Source organism: Mixophyes fleayi, chromosome 1, assembly GCF_038048845.1.
Source record: "Mixophyes fleayi isolate aMixFle1 chromosome 1, aMixFle1.hap1, whole genome shotgun sequence".
Taxonomy (NCBI): domain Eukaryota; kingdom Metazoa; phylum Chordata; class Amphibia; order Anura; family Limnodynastidae; genus Mixophyes; species Mixophyes fleayi.
In genome coordinates, this window is record NC_134402.1 from 46,184,415 (window position 1) to 46,199,322 (window position 14,908).

A 14,908-nucleotide genomic window follows, 5' to 3' on the forward strand; every position below is an offset into this window, starting at 1 on the left:
TCATACATTGTGTAGTCCCAATCCTGTTACAAGGTCTGAAAATGAAGTGGGTAACAGACCAGAACAATGTGCATCATGCTTATCTAAAAATGTCACATTAGTTATTCAAATCTCCCAACCATATGGAGGAAGAAAACAAAAACCAGAAATGGGCTTGCAAAAATGGCACTGGTTAGAAATCTTACTTGCCCTGTGGATCCAGCATAAGGGCATACTAAAATGTATAGTATGTTTAACCAGAATCTAAAATATTGAGGAAAAAGGGCATAAGCCTAACCTCTATGCACTGAGATTACTCTTTGTCGGAGGCCTCCTGTAAACTTAGTTTCAGAATTAATTTTTTTTACTCAATTTAGCACTAAAAATCTAGATTTTATTATTCAGTCTCATAACATTCCAGCTTGCATTATAACGTTCTGAGGCACTACAGATGTAGTACTATGTATAGTGAGGCAGGTAAGAACCATGAGTGTTGTACATGGGCACACTCATAATAAACATGGACAGTAACTGTTAGTGCAATAGCCAATTTCAATAATTAAAAAGAGGGAAATGGAGGTGAACATTTTAACAGAAATTGGGAAGGTAGCACAGCTTAAACCAGTGCAGAATAATTAAACTAGTATTTTAGCATATTAATATCTTGACAACAATGAGTGAAGAAACCTTTATATACTTGTCCTTTTGTGGCAGTATGTATATTTGCACATAGAATTCATTCCTTCCCTCCCAGGTAGACATTAATGGACCAATCCTTGGGTCAGCAGCAAACTAGAAAATAAAGAAACTGCACCAGAAATATATAAGCCCAGTGTCCTCATTTCTATGAAGGTAGCAGGTTGAGTTTTTTTCCCCCCGTTTCTTGCTAAGTACATTCCTGGAACTTCGGTCTGAGGTAAGCCTTGAGTGCCAGGGGTGAATGATAGTTGGGAAAGTCACAAATGACCCCAATTTATATATTTTCTTGCTGTCTACAGCTGCCTGTACATTTGAGGCACAATTAAGATTACACAGGATTGAATTATAGCTTTATTTGGATGATATCCTTGTGAAAATCAAGTCTGAGAACACAGCCAAATCAATTGTGAGAACTGGTATAAATCTACAATAAGGAGATCTCTTGGGTGGTAACTCAAGTCAAGGGTCAGGTTCCCTACCCTGAAAAAAAAGGGAAAATGACAACTAAAGACCTATCCAATAAAAATCATCCCTCAGTGAGGTAAAGTCTGATGGTTCTAGAGAGGTTTTCCTCAACATTGGATGCATTACCATGGACCCAGTTTCATATGAGACATGCAGAAGAATTGAAATGAACAACTGGGCAGCTAAAGTCACTTAAACAGCAGCAAGAAAATAACGGGATATGGTGACAATACCCAGCAACATACAAGCAGGCTAGAGCAACTAGATTATTAACTAGCTTGGGGCACACACCTAGTGTAAGGGCTCAAGGAACATGGAGAGACCAGGAAATGAGCCTACAACCATGTTATATTCCAAGCCAGAACTCTGATAATCTAGCCAGAGGCTGCTTGGATAAAAAGCACCTTCAAGTGTGGTCAGACAAACAGAATAGTAGTATTTTCCTCAACCATCAGGGGTACACAATGAGTTTGGAGAATGAGAGAAGCAAGGACGTTTCTTTATTGGGCAAAGTATAAATTACCTTCAGTCTCTGCAATTCATGTGGCCAAAGACAATGTTACAGTGGATTGCCTATATGGTTAAAGAGTACACCTGGGAGAATGGGAACTGCATAAGGAAACATTCCAATTAATAGTAGTCAAAGATAAAAATCCATAGAACAAAATCACGGTAACAAGAGAATATGAATGTAATGGGATTCTTCACAAGGAGGAAGTGTCAAGTGGCAGAAAAAAATAGACACAGTAACAGGACCATGGACTTTAAGTCTAGGCTATGTATTCCCTCCTTTACAATTAGTACCAAAATTAATAAGGAAGAGCAAGCAGGAAAAGGAGGAGGTGCTAACAATAGTAGACTTCCAATTCTGGCTTCAGGCACGCATTGGCAAAGGAAGTACCTTGGTCCATACCAAACAGTATGAACTTGCTGTGACGAGGTCCAATATGCCACACCTAAGATCTCAGAATCTGTGTATGAAGGTGAGGTCACAGAGAGGTTAAACCACCAGAAAGAGAGCAGATTAAAAATGCAATTAAAGCCTGGAGACATAATACAGCAGAATACTACAATAGGGTTTGAAAAAAATATTCCCTTGTGCCTTTGGATGGACAAGAAGAGCACACAAGACACTGTTTTTGAAACTTCTACAGGACAAATTAGATGAAGGATTAGCCTCTTTCTCAATGTCAGGTTCACAGCACGATTCTTATATACTGTCAAGCACATCAAACCTCAGGCTATTTCAAAGTTTCACATCAATAAGGAACTTGTCCTTCCCTCTTTTTGCCCCAATTCTCTGCTTTGCAGACTGCTGCTCTAGGCCTTATACTATATTTAGACCAAAAGACTTTGTTTTGCCTGAGGGAACTCAGAAACGGCAAGCACCAACTAAGGATACTTACACAATGTGGCTGAGTGACTGTATAATCGGGGCATACAAGAAGGGAAAGAAGCCTGAGAACATTATAAAAACCCATATCCACTTCATGGATAGAGGAAGTGCAGCCACAAGGTTCGGAACACCTTACACCCCTTTACAAAACATTATAGATTTGATGTAACAGCCTTAGCAGAAGCAGAAAGTACTGTGGACTGTAGTTATCCCAACCCAGAAATTATTCAACGGTTTGGGTACAGACCCATTACGTTTCCTCGATTCCCTCCATGGCAGCTTAGTTCCTGCCCCTTAAAATTGTATTATTCGTATGTGATGTTGTAGTTTGTTCTCAGGAATATTCAGAAGACACTGGAGGAAGAGAGGACCTGAGCTTACATAATTCTGGTGCAACATTGCTTTATTATCTGGCCTTCAGCTGACCGGAGGACTAACCCAGTGGTGTCTGCAGCCATAGATTAAATCAATGAAATGAACAGATAATTATAACATATATAATAATTCCAAAGTACGAAAAAAAATGAAACTTAAAATTTGAAAGTTTTTAAAACACTCCCATGTGGAACAAAGTCAAACTAAGGAACAAAGAGCAATAAGTCTAATCACAGTAATTCAGCATCTCTGCAACACATCTTTGAGGGGGGGCTCCTGGATGGGGCAGGGGGTCTTTGGAGAGATTATGAAAGGTCTCAACCAACTTCACACCAGCAATCTCTCTAGGAAGGCAGCAGGTTTTTGGCACACTGGGCTCTCTGTAAGGCTGAAAAGGCAAATGATATTTCTTCTCTTTCGGTCTTGGCGTTTCTGTAGCTGAACAACCTGTTGCTGGAAGTGGTGTAGTGGAGAGAGAGGTTATTGCATCCTCTAGTAAGATGACATCATGGCTTCAGTCACTTGACCCTAGATAAACTGCAGCTACAGGTGTATTAAGATGACATAATCCTTGACCTCCTGTATATTAGAGGTGAGGCTTCACTGGCATGCAGATATTAACCAGCAACAGGACAGCGTGGATCCAATAGAAAACTTTGCTCTCAGGTTTCCACCTTTGTTGAAGCCCAATTTCTTTAGTGGTCCCCTTGGCACAGAAACTGTTCTTTTAAACTGCTTTACATTCAGACTGGCACAGAATGCTGCATCACTGTACAATAGAATGGGTGCATATTGGTGATACTTCCCCTACAGCAGCCAAGAAGTACAAGGCAGTGTCACAAAGCACATAGGATACTTTATTTATACAGCTTCACCATCTCCCACATGCTGTGTAGTCCTACAGTGCACAACTACAAGCAGTAACTGGATTTCCCTGTACTCCAGGTAACATAAAACAGTTGCAATTTTCCGTTTCAAAATTGTACTTTCATGCAAAGTAAAAGCTATCTGGTCAACACAGAGCACGAGCCAAACAGTGATCTCATATTTCACCAAAGACTTAATATCCCCATTACACACTTCTCCCAGCGCTACATATTTATGTACCCTTCATCATATAAACAATTATCATGCCTGCAACATTAGGCAACAAAGGACAAAAATAAAGGTAAAGAAACAAAGATTCTGGCATAAATCTGCCTGTATATAAGGTTTATCCCACCACCCTCACCCTTGAATCACTATTTTCTATCATAAGACTGTAGCTGCAGTACCCACACCTACTTCTGTAACATCACATTTTTATACTAATAGTTTCTCATAGGCATATACTGAATTTCAGACACAGGAACATTGAGGATGCTGCATTTTGAGATGTATTAAAAGTAAGGTATCATACAAATAGTGCAAGGTATCAGTGCAGCATCATCCAAGAACAGATTTCAGTAAAGCACCATAATGGACGGAACAGCAATAGAAGGCACACTGGTGGTCTCTCCTCCGCATACCCATAAATCATCATTGGCAGAGAGCTGAAAGAGAACAAAGATAGATTTAACATATGACATGGCACTGCATAATGTTATAGTTAATACAAGTACTCACTAAAGATGGAAACCCATTTTCTGCAGAGAATAAACGATTCCCTGGAGAATGGGATAACAGAACGCCGGCAACTTCCTCCAGAGCCTTGATAAAGATTTTATTCAAAACGCGTTGGGTCAGTGGGGATCAGACACCCAGTGAAAGGTACTCTGATGACCCGGGGGCTGTGGCAGAAGTTGCTGGGGGTTCTGCTATCCCATTCTGCAGAGAATCATTTATGCTACATGCCCATATTCCATCTACGGTCGGTAAGAGTACACCTACACAAGTGCCGGCGATTACACAATAAATTGGATGTATAGCTTGTTTAGTGTAATATCCAGCGTTAGTCTGCTAATAAAGAATAGGTTTTTATTTTGTCAAGTATTATTATTGTATATAATGGAGGATCTTCATTACCATTTGATGTGGATTGGATACTTTTATGATTAGAAAGAAGGTAATTACATTGTGCTTCACCTGTGTTTATTTACCCCTTCAATATAGGAATTTATGTGTTTTCAAATTAATTTGGGTACACACATTCTTTGGGTAAAAGACCAAAACGGTATGCGATCAATACATGTGAGCATTGTTGTTATCCAGTGTTGGTCAAATGATAATACTAAACCTGTGTTACATCAGTATAACTAATTCCAACGAAATCTATAAATTCATATGTTATAATATAAAGAGAGAGAGATAACAACAAAAAGGTTTTCTGATTCTTTGGAGTTTGTCATTATAAATCTCATAGATATAAAGAGAAAATAGAAGTGGTACATGCCGAGTACACTATGATGTTTCGTATTGTTTAATTTTTTCACGTCACATCGAGGATAAAAAGATAAATATCATTCAAATTAAAAGAAAAGCATCACTTATGAAAGGACCACTTGTTCTGCAGCACTGGACACTGTAATCAGAAAATGTTTTATTTTTGGATATAAATGTTTTAGTATTGATTGTCTTCAAAAGCGCAATTTGCAATATTTTGTTATATATTTAATTTTATATCGTTTTTTGTGGGATGAAACCTATGGTGTAAATATTTGCTTGCGAGAAGTGTGCAAGTGAATATAGATATTCCCTTTTATGCTAAGAATAGTATGCACTGGATCACCATATACCATTGTAAACTAAACACAAATCTAGTTTACTGGCAATTTGACTTAATTGCATTTCCCTAACAGTTGTGAGCGGCTTGTTGCGGACTTTGGTAACCAAATCTGCACACTAATAACTAATATTGTTTCCCCCCAACCACAGAAACTTTTGTTGGTGTTCCATAAATATGGAGCATGCAGGGGAAGGCTTAGCTAGGGGCCGGTCCCCATAGTGGGCTTCCTTGGGATGGGTCACCTGCATTTTATTTTTTTCCATTAAAATGTTCCTAATAGGCTACTGAACCAAGTCTTGCCCCCGGGCTAAAATTTGCCAGCACACATCAATATACATCACTATGGCACAAACAAAACATAGAGCTGTCTGCATATAAATGTTTTATGTGTGTACTGCCTTTTTGACAAGGGTAATGTGTTCTGTTCTTACAAGCTGCAGGGCTTGTACTATGCAGATTGCTATCTATGAATACTTTTTGCAAGATCAAGTGACAAAAATAATAATAATATTCATTACAACCAGGGGTTGAAGTGGGCTGGTGTATGGTGATATGCCATATGCCACTTCTCCTACCGTTCATTGTAAAACTATCAAATTACATTCACTTATATTTTCCATACCGCCGCTTCTAATTTTCCGCTTCAACCACTGTTTTATATGTAAATTATAAGCTTCAATTCCAGATGTAAAAAACATAATGGGAAACATTTATTAAAACTGGTGCAATGGACAAAGGTGGTGTTTCCCACATTGTTCTAATTTTCAGCAAGTATCTGAATGGTTGCTAAGTCCACTATTTTGTATCTGCACCAGTCTTAATAAATGTCACAAAAAATTTAGTAAATGCTGCTTTTGTCCTACTTAGACTTTTAACAACATATTCAGTCAAATATACTGTACTTGGAGCTGGTGTACCCTACAGGTCTGTCTCTTGGATATAGCTATAGAACAATATGTGTTTTGAAGAAAATGTCTCTGAATCTGGCCATACATCAGGCAGCTGGAGTTTCGTTATATATTTGTCTGTACATGTACGACTTGTAAGGACAAATCTGGAAGTGTCCCGCTCCAGCGGTGGTCGGTGTGATCATTGTACATTTAAATCAGCCATCCGCCCTGTTCAACATCTGACTTTTTGTTTTGTATACATATATAGGCATTTATATTGCCACGCAGCTGGTACCACATACAATATGGGATATACCGAGCGTGGGCTTATTGCCAAGCAGCTGGTACTATATATAATGTGGGATATGCAGAGCGCGAGCTTGTTTTTTCTCTGGTTTTGTTTCAAAATATTGGCTTGATGGACAGCTGCTATAACAATAAGGCACATTTGGGTCTGGCTCACAAGCCAGCCTTTGCTAGATGTAAACCCCTATACCTGGGAGGTGAGTGCATCTGATTTTAACTGCATTCTAATGGTGTTTAAAGCATATAGGTCAGTGTAGGACCTGCATATAATGAGGTTCCCTTGCCGCTGGGATGCAGGCTTAGATGTTTTGATCAAACTATATGAACTAATACCTCATGTTTTCATTTTGCTAGACACACACAGATACGCAGTGTAAAGGATAAGCACTGACAACTGTCTTTTTGATCCGTCCTGTTCAACATCTGATGGCAATCAGATGTAGATTAGGAACAGAAGACTTTTTGTGACCATACAAACAGAGATCTGTATCCTAACTGGCTGCCGAATACAAGAGATGAGAATAAAGTAATGGTCTCAAGTACAGATAATCTCTCTCATATCTGAAAACTCAAAATTAGAAGAAAGTGTTAAAGAACCAAACTAAACTTGTTCATTTTTTATGTTCTCATCTGCATGAGTCTGGCAACAAAAAATGATATACATATGTGTATGTAACGTGTAAGAATTTCTGTATAGCATATAATTTGGTAATTATGTCTTACCGTTGCGCTTTACTGGAATGGGATACGGATTGGAGTAAAGGAATAGGTGCCATCTTTACTTGAAAGCCCTCGAATTGCAGGAATTCCAACCGGCCTAAGAGATCCTGGAAAAAATAAAAAAGAACATGAATTTGATACACAATATAAAAACTATACACGTATACGCACTTAAACATGGCAATAAAAGCAAATAGCTAAGAAACAAAATTGGTTTTATTCATGCTATTAATCAATAGTAGCCATACAAAATGTTAGGTTCAGTCACCCCCTCTACATCTATAGAAGTCATGTTCTGAGGCTTAATGAGACATAGAAATTACACCATAGCCGCTTAAACAGATATTCTGCAACATCAGAGTAAAGCATTTTAAATGCACTTGAAACAACTTTTTAAGCTATTTGTGTTATCTTATGAAATTGTAAATTCTCAGAATGTTATATTCTTTCCACAAAGGTGTTAGTAAGTCCAGGCACACTCAGGTCTCCATCCATGATAACCTCATTGTTCTTCCAAATATGTAATTTACTGACCAAATCTTGGCATTTTCACTTACATAATCTCACTAAAATAGGCTATCATCATACACATGGCACCACCAAGATCGTGCTTAAAATGTCACCTCTTAACTCTGAGGTTGTCCCTGTGTTTTTGTGCCTTTTGTAATATAATGGATTTATATGGTCTGTAATGATTAATAATATTTCTTTTTATATTATACCTATTTCCCTTTCTTAATAATGATTCATTCGTAAAATCTAATTGCTTCATAATATTCAAAATGTATATACCGGTAATAATAAGATGGCAGTCTCATATATATATATATATATATATATATATATATATATATATATATATATATATATATATATATATATATATATATATATATATATATATATATATATATATATATATATGGTCTTTATAAGTCAGTAAGGCAGGCCTGGCCAACCTGCGGCTCTCCAGTTCTCTGTCTACAAACCCCAACATGTTTTGCCAGTAGTTAGCCAGTCAATAGCTGGCAGGGAATGCTGGGACTTGTAGTCGAAGGTTGGCCAGGCCTTCTCTAAGGTATCTACTTGTATTCATTTATCTTACAATATTCTATTATTAATACTCATGGGGTTTTGTTAATTATCATATGTACACACTTTTATATAATTGCAATAATTTGTATTATGTCAACCTTGTCTTAATATTCACCATAAGTAATTTATGGATTGGCCTTTAGTGATATTCTGTTTGTAATTATATATCATATACAACAAAAATGCTCAATGTGGATGCAGGTGCAGTAACCCTAAAACCTCAGTTATCTGCATTTGGAAACATGGTCTGCCTTGAGCACAGATCTCTTGGAAGTTTCCTGCCTGGATATGACAATGACATGGGGGATGCTTGATGTCTGGTTACAAAGTGACATGCATGCAGTGTAGATGAACACTGTACACTTGTGTTTCTGTAGTATATATAACCGAGGGGTAATTTTGCCTAATATTCTCTTGAGGAAGTCTCTGAGGACGAAACACGTTGGAGCTAACAAAGGACAATTCTGCCTATTAGGAATACCCTGTACACCGCTGTAAGAGTCCATACCTGGAAGTGGATTATGAGCTTGGACTTTAGTATTCCAGATATGCTCTCTATATTTTAACTTATGTACAAATATTCTCTATTGTTTATTAAAAGTACTTTATTTTGCTACACTGTATGCTACATATCTATAGCTTTCTACCCATTAGGATACTCACCACTGAGAAGAGATGTATACCGGAAGACTAGATGTGCATGAATGTATCTATCTATAGATTTCCAAAATCATGAATAATTTTATTTCTTAAACCTCAAAACCACAATTGACTTGTTAGCGCATATATTCTAGCCAGATGTAGAAAATTTCACACCTGAGTAAGTACCCTGCCCCTTCTAACCTCTCAGGATGTTGTGCCTATTTTTAACAGCCAGGATTTGGAAGTAAAGTTTACTTATTGTTAAAAAGCAAAAAAGATCCATAAAACACTTCCAGCTTGGAATTTCCACCATCAGAAACATCAATAGGAAATTGCAGTTAACAGGAACTGTTGAAGTCTAGGTAAAATCTGAAGGACCGAGAGATAGAGAACCGCCCATGTCACTAGAAGGATCTGCTGAAAGGTTCGGATATAGGTCCACAGTACAGTGTTGGTTACACAAAATGATCGACATGAAAAAGTTGTCAGAAGGAGGAAACCTTCTCTTCCACCTCATTACTTTTATTCCTACAAATCCAGTAGTATTTTGTTGTAAATGTAGAATGCTAATGGTTTGTACTTCAGATGAAAGGACCTCATCTGGTAACATATTTTATTTGTACAACTGTTTCCAAAAGTTCTATGACAGTTTTCAGGTGTATTCAGCAATCTATTATTCGTCTTCATGCATAACGCACACTTTGTCAACTGACACTTGTGCACAATAGTAGTTTTATTGGTGTAGGTCTGTGGTCATGACTCTTTGGATATACAGTATATTACACACAATTATACACATACATGCATGTAATGTTAAATGCAGAGTTAGCATTATGTGGTATTTCTATAGCTCTCTATAACTTAGACGGATTGGAACAGTCTGCACACATTTTTAAGTTGAGGTCCATACTACTACTTATTTATAAAAACATTATTCCAGTACATAGAAGAATGTTGCATTGCACATCAAATTACAATAAAATTAATGACTTACCAAATTGTAACTTTGGATAATTCGGTTGCTTCTTCCCTGTAATTGTAAGTTGTTGCTTATGTCTCTTTCTGTTTGTTTCTATGAATAAAGCAACTTTAGAACGTTTTTTCCTTACTTCAAGTATTGATGCTTTGCAGCGATTATCGGAAGTTACCGTTGTTCTTCTGGTCTTCCTTAGGCACATTTCATAGCTGCACTTTTTACTGATGGAGTTAGTTACTATTTTTAGCGTACATGGTGGTTTGACAATAGACTGGTCCATCTGAAGATCATACCTTGTGCTAAAACCACCATTCAAATTCAAATCAGACTTTAATGTATATTTGATCACTTCAGTGGCATTTCCAGTGTTGGACACTCCATGTGTGTGCGACATCTTACTTTCAATGTCACCAAGTTTTGTTAGGAAAACTTTACAATCTTTAATGCTCCGATTGCTACTATGACATTTGGTGGCGTTTTTCGATTCCGACTTGGAGGGCTCAATTTCCAATAACTTTTTATATTTTTTAGCAGAAATATCACCCATTGAGTTCATGTTACTTATGAACTTTGGTATTAGTACAGTTCCATGACGAGCATCATCTTCTAGATCATTTTGGGCCGATTGGACACTTTCTTTGGTTTTTGCAGTTTCATAAGGAGAGGCTGCACAAACTTTGGTCACATCCAAAATGTTTCCAGGACATGCAAACTTTACACAAACTTCTTCAATTCCATCATCCCCACTTTGTAAATTGTTTGGATTCTGGTCATTTCTGCATTTTCTTTTATTGATTTTTAAATTAAAGGCTTCAGGTTGAAATAATTTGGAAAAACTGTGCAACTCTTTTAAGGTATCTGATGAAGCCAGCTGTGTACATTCTTTAAATTGTTTTTTATATTTATGAAAACCAATACTGGGTTGTTTTGTTCTTGTCCTAGACCCCCCCTTCCTATTTATATGAAGAGGGTTGCGAGCGTTATCTTTTCTCACTATCGTAATGGATTGTGTTTCTGTTGTTTGCATGAACCAGCTTCTGAGGTTACTAATTTCACATTTTTTATGAAACAGCATTTGAACAGGGGACCTAGCTTCTGAGCTGCGGAATTTTAAGGTTGTCAAAGATTGCGTTTCATTATCTATTTCCAAGTCGTTCGCACTAAGCCACGTATTTGCTATATTATCATACTTGCTTGCTAGATCTTTTAACAAAGCCTCATTTGAAGTGGATGCAGACCACCATCTAAGAACAGTGTTGGGCTGGAAATCAGGATCTGCAGTACGAGGTGGACTTTGATCTTCATTGCTGACCCTGTTTAAGCATATTAAAGGCAAGTTACAATGTTGATTATAACTTCTTAATTTTTTCCTGTACATTTTATATTTGTCAAATTGTAACTTTTGGGATTTATGCTGTAAGGCACTTTCAGCAGAAAATTTCGATGGTGGAACAGAACAAAGTGCAATTAACAATGGCTTCCTAGATCTGGTTGCATGATTTGAGCATTGTATTTCATTTATCTGTGAAGATCTTCGCATTTTACTCTTTATCTTGGTTGGTTGGTTTACTTTTTTTTCTACTCTGGAACTTTCTGATTTGACTACTTTTTTTGGCGTTCCTTGGAAGAAAGGTGGTAGAGAGTTGGTTATGTTCCTCTGTCTTCTCTGCTCTGAAATGCAATCAGAGGTCACATACACACCCGAGACATTAGAAAGCTTTCCCAGCTTCTGGAGACGTTTGGAAAATCTTGGTGACACAATACTGTCACGTGAATTAAGTGAAGCAGTATGGTTTGCCTCGGGTCCTGCATATTCAAAGTGACGGTTACGTAGCTTCCTTTCAGAAGATTCCTGTAATTGTTGCATTTTTCTAATTTTCATCTGAGTGCTGGACATATTTTTAACAACATACTTTTCTGTAATGTGTGACCTTCCCAAATGAGCTGTAATTTTAGAGTGTTTTACACTATTGGTTGTGTTATCAGGAAATATTAGTATTTTACTATTTGTTCCAACAGTTTTTTTCTTTGCAAGGTTCTTTGACTTTGATGGTCTAACTACAGAGCTTCTGGTGGTCTTCAGAACCTGATGATTCAGCTTTTGGGGTCTTTTAGATTTTCTTTCAAGTAAACAGTCATCTAAACAACTCCTTGTTTCTGCAGGAACATTTTGTGCAGTGGCTTTAGTTGCTGAAGTACTTGGAGATGTGATGTTCTTGCAAAGTTCATCCTGAATGCTGTCTGGATTGCTAGATTGACTGCAACAGTCAGAAGTTTCACTTTTCTTTACTACATCATCAGAATGTGTAACCACCTCTTCCAATGGTTGGTCATCTCTGTTTTTATTGAAAGGAGTATACTGAGAGCTTAAAGAGTACTTCACTCCATCTTCGCTTTCAACTTTAGAGACAAACATAAGCTTTATTGGGCTAAAGTATGCATGCCCTGATGTTGCGAATGGTGCAGTTGTTATGTTTAAAGATTCTTGACTCGCAGCTAAATCTACACAGTTTGTGGGGGTTACCAATTTTGTATTGCGGCAGTTGCTTTGCATCATGCTGGTGAGTGTTTTTTGTGACAACTGCTTAGAGCGCAAAACATATTTGTGGTTCTGATTTAATAGACATGAAGTGGGTTTATCATTACAGTTGCATATGGTCCCTTTTTTTCTTTTACAAACATCCCTTCTCTTTAATATATTGTTATCTGAATGAATGGAATCTTCCAGTTTTTCTACCACTACCCTCAAGTGGGTGTTTCTAGCTTTATCAGAAGTATTTCTGTTCCGCAGTCCTTCAGCTTTAAAGTTCTTTAGAATCCCTGAGTTTTGTTTGATGGTGCAGTTACAAAATAAATTACTGTAGCTCTTAACAGAACATGGTCCATGTGACACATCACATAATTTACATTTTCCCAAAATATTTCTAGAATTACGCTTGGGAGGTATACCGCTTTCAACAAGGGCATCTGGATGAGTACGCCTTTTATTTCTCTCACTTACGTGTGTTCGAGTTGCAGAAAGCGTTAAGCGGTCAGGTAAACAAAGGTGACTATATTTTACATAGCTAACATTCTTAGAATGTATTCTCAATTTAGTATGAGGTAGTTCTGTTACATTCTCCCGATATCCACTCTCTGGTTCAGTGTTTTCACAATCTTGTAAGACTAAAACGTCATGCGCTTGCCCTTTTGCAGAGGCTGTTGTTTTGGCCATGTTTTCTGTAGAATTCCATGAATTGTTCCTGAAATTGGTCTTTTCCTTAGGAAAAGTATCTGTGAGGTCGGTAAGTTCCCTTGCAAACTCTAAATCCTGACTACTAGATAAAGAACTATCAAATAACATCATCTTTTCCTTATTTTTGCGAAACCTTGTTTGAATCATTCTAGTTTTCATGCTACTTCCATTTTGGTTAAGAAACTCTGTAAAATCATTTGGTTCAGACTTAATGTGTTTAATTAAGCTTCCAAAATGTACACAGCCAATTGTTGAATTGTCAGGAGAGATTGATTGTGCGTGCTTTCCAGTAGGCTTCAAGTTATTTTCCTCCTCAATACACAATGGATCTTTAAAGGTTGTATTTTTGATCACAGTCATATGGTTTCCAGGTGAGAAATCAGCTTTAGTTTGGCAGCATTTATTTGTAATGGGCAAATCACTTACGGGTTTATTACAGCTACAAATCCCATCCAAATGAGCAGGGCATAATTTCCTTTGATTTGAGGAACGGTACAAACTGGAACAGTCAACAATTAACGTTTTTTTCTTCTTTTTTGAACGTGTATTTACACAGTGCAAATCCTGATCACTGGGTGCAAGGTGCAAGTCTTCATATCTATTGGGATTCAATGGAACAGTTCCTAAATTTAAATTAGGCCACCTAAGTCGTAAATCTTCTAGAGAAACAGAAAGATAGGGTAGATCACCATATGGTGTTTGCTTATTTAGTTTGTTGCATTTAGTACATTTTCGCTTTGTGCAAGTGCAAAAAGTAGCAGCTGTATTTTTTGTCCTGTTTGATATCTTTGCTGGTGAATTTATTTGTATCTTGTGATGGCAGCTTCGCGAACAGTTTTTCTGCTCCTCTTTTAAGAATTTTAGCATAAGCATTAATTGCTGTCTGTGATATAGGCACCATGAAGCTAAGACTTTAGCTAATGCTGTGTTTTCCTTTAGCAGCTTTGTTGATTTGTTCATTTGTCGTAAAAAATAGCCTTTGATGACACTGCGAAAAACAAAAGTGTGAGAAAACGTCTTAGTATAGATACACTATCTAAAAGTTTGACTAATCTGTATTAAGACCGAGGACATTAAAACACATTTGTACCTGACACTCTGCATAATGAAGGTAGCTAATATTTATGAGAATACAATCAATAATCTTACTAGAAACTAGTGACGACGCTGAAGAATTAGCCCACAGAAACTACACGACTGTGTGCCACACCCCAGATAGGTGACCATTTCCTAGTGAACTGATGGCATACTCTTGTGCATAACAGTGATGGGTATATTTTAGCAACGTGATTCTACACCTTCAAATCATTCAATTCAAGATCACAAGAAATGATGCAAGGTGGTTGGCAATATATTGCCATTATACTTACCTGTCATTTAATTATTTTACCTTCAATCCACTTAATCCTTACCTTTTATATCCTTT

The 14,908-nt window shown here is 37.2% G+C and overlaps 1 protein-coding gene across 2 annotated transcripts in view; it reads right to left on the reverse strand.

Annotated features, from left to right (window-relative positions):
- Nucleotides 1-351: 351 nt before the first annotated feature.
- Nucleotides 352-14,908, reverse strand: part of LCORL (ligand dependent nuclear receptor corepressor like) — a 108,324-nt gene continuing 93,767 nt past the window's right edge. For both annotated transcript variants that reach the window (XM_075194711.1, XM_075194712.1), the window contains exons 7-9: nt 10,266-14,470; nt 7,538-7,641; nt 352-4,446 (exon numbers count right to left, since the gene is read on the reverse strand). In XM_075194711.1, the coding sequence (XP_075050812.1) occupies nt 7,547-7,641; nt 10,266-14,470 (4,300 nt within the window). In that variant the 3' untranslated portion in view covers nt 352-4,446; nt 7,538-7,546. The remainder of the gene's footprint in view (nt 4,447-7,537; nt 7,642-10,265; nt 14,471-14,908) is intronic.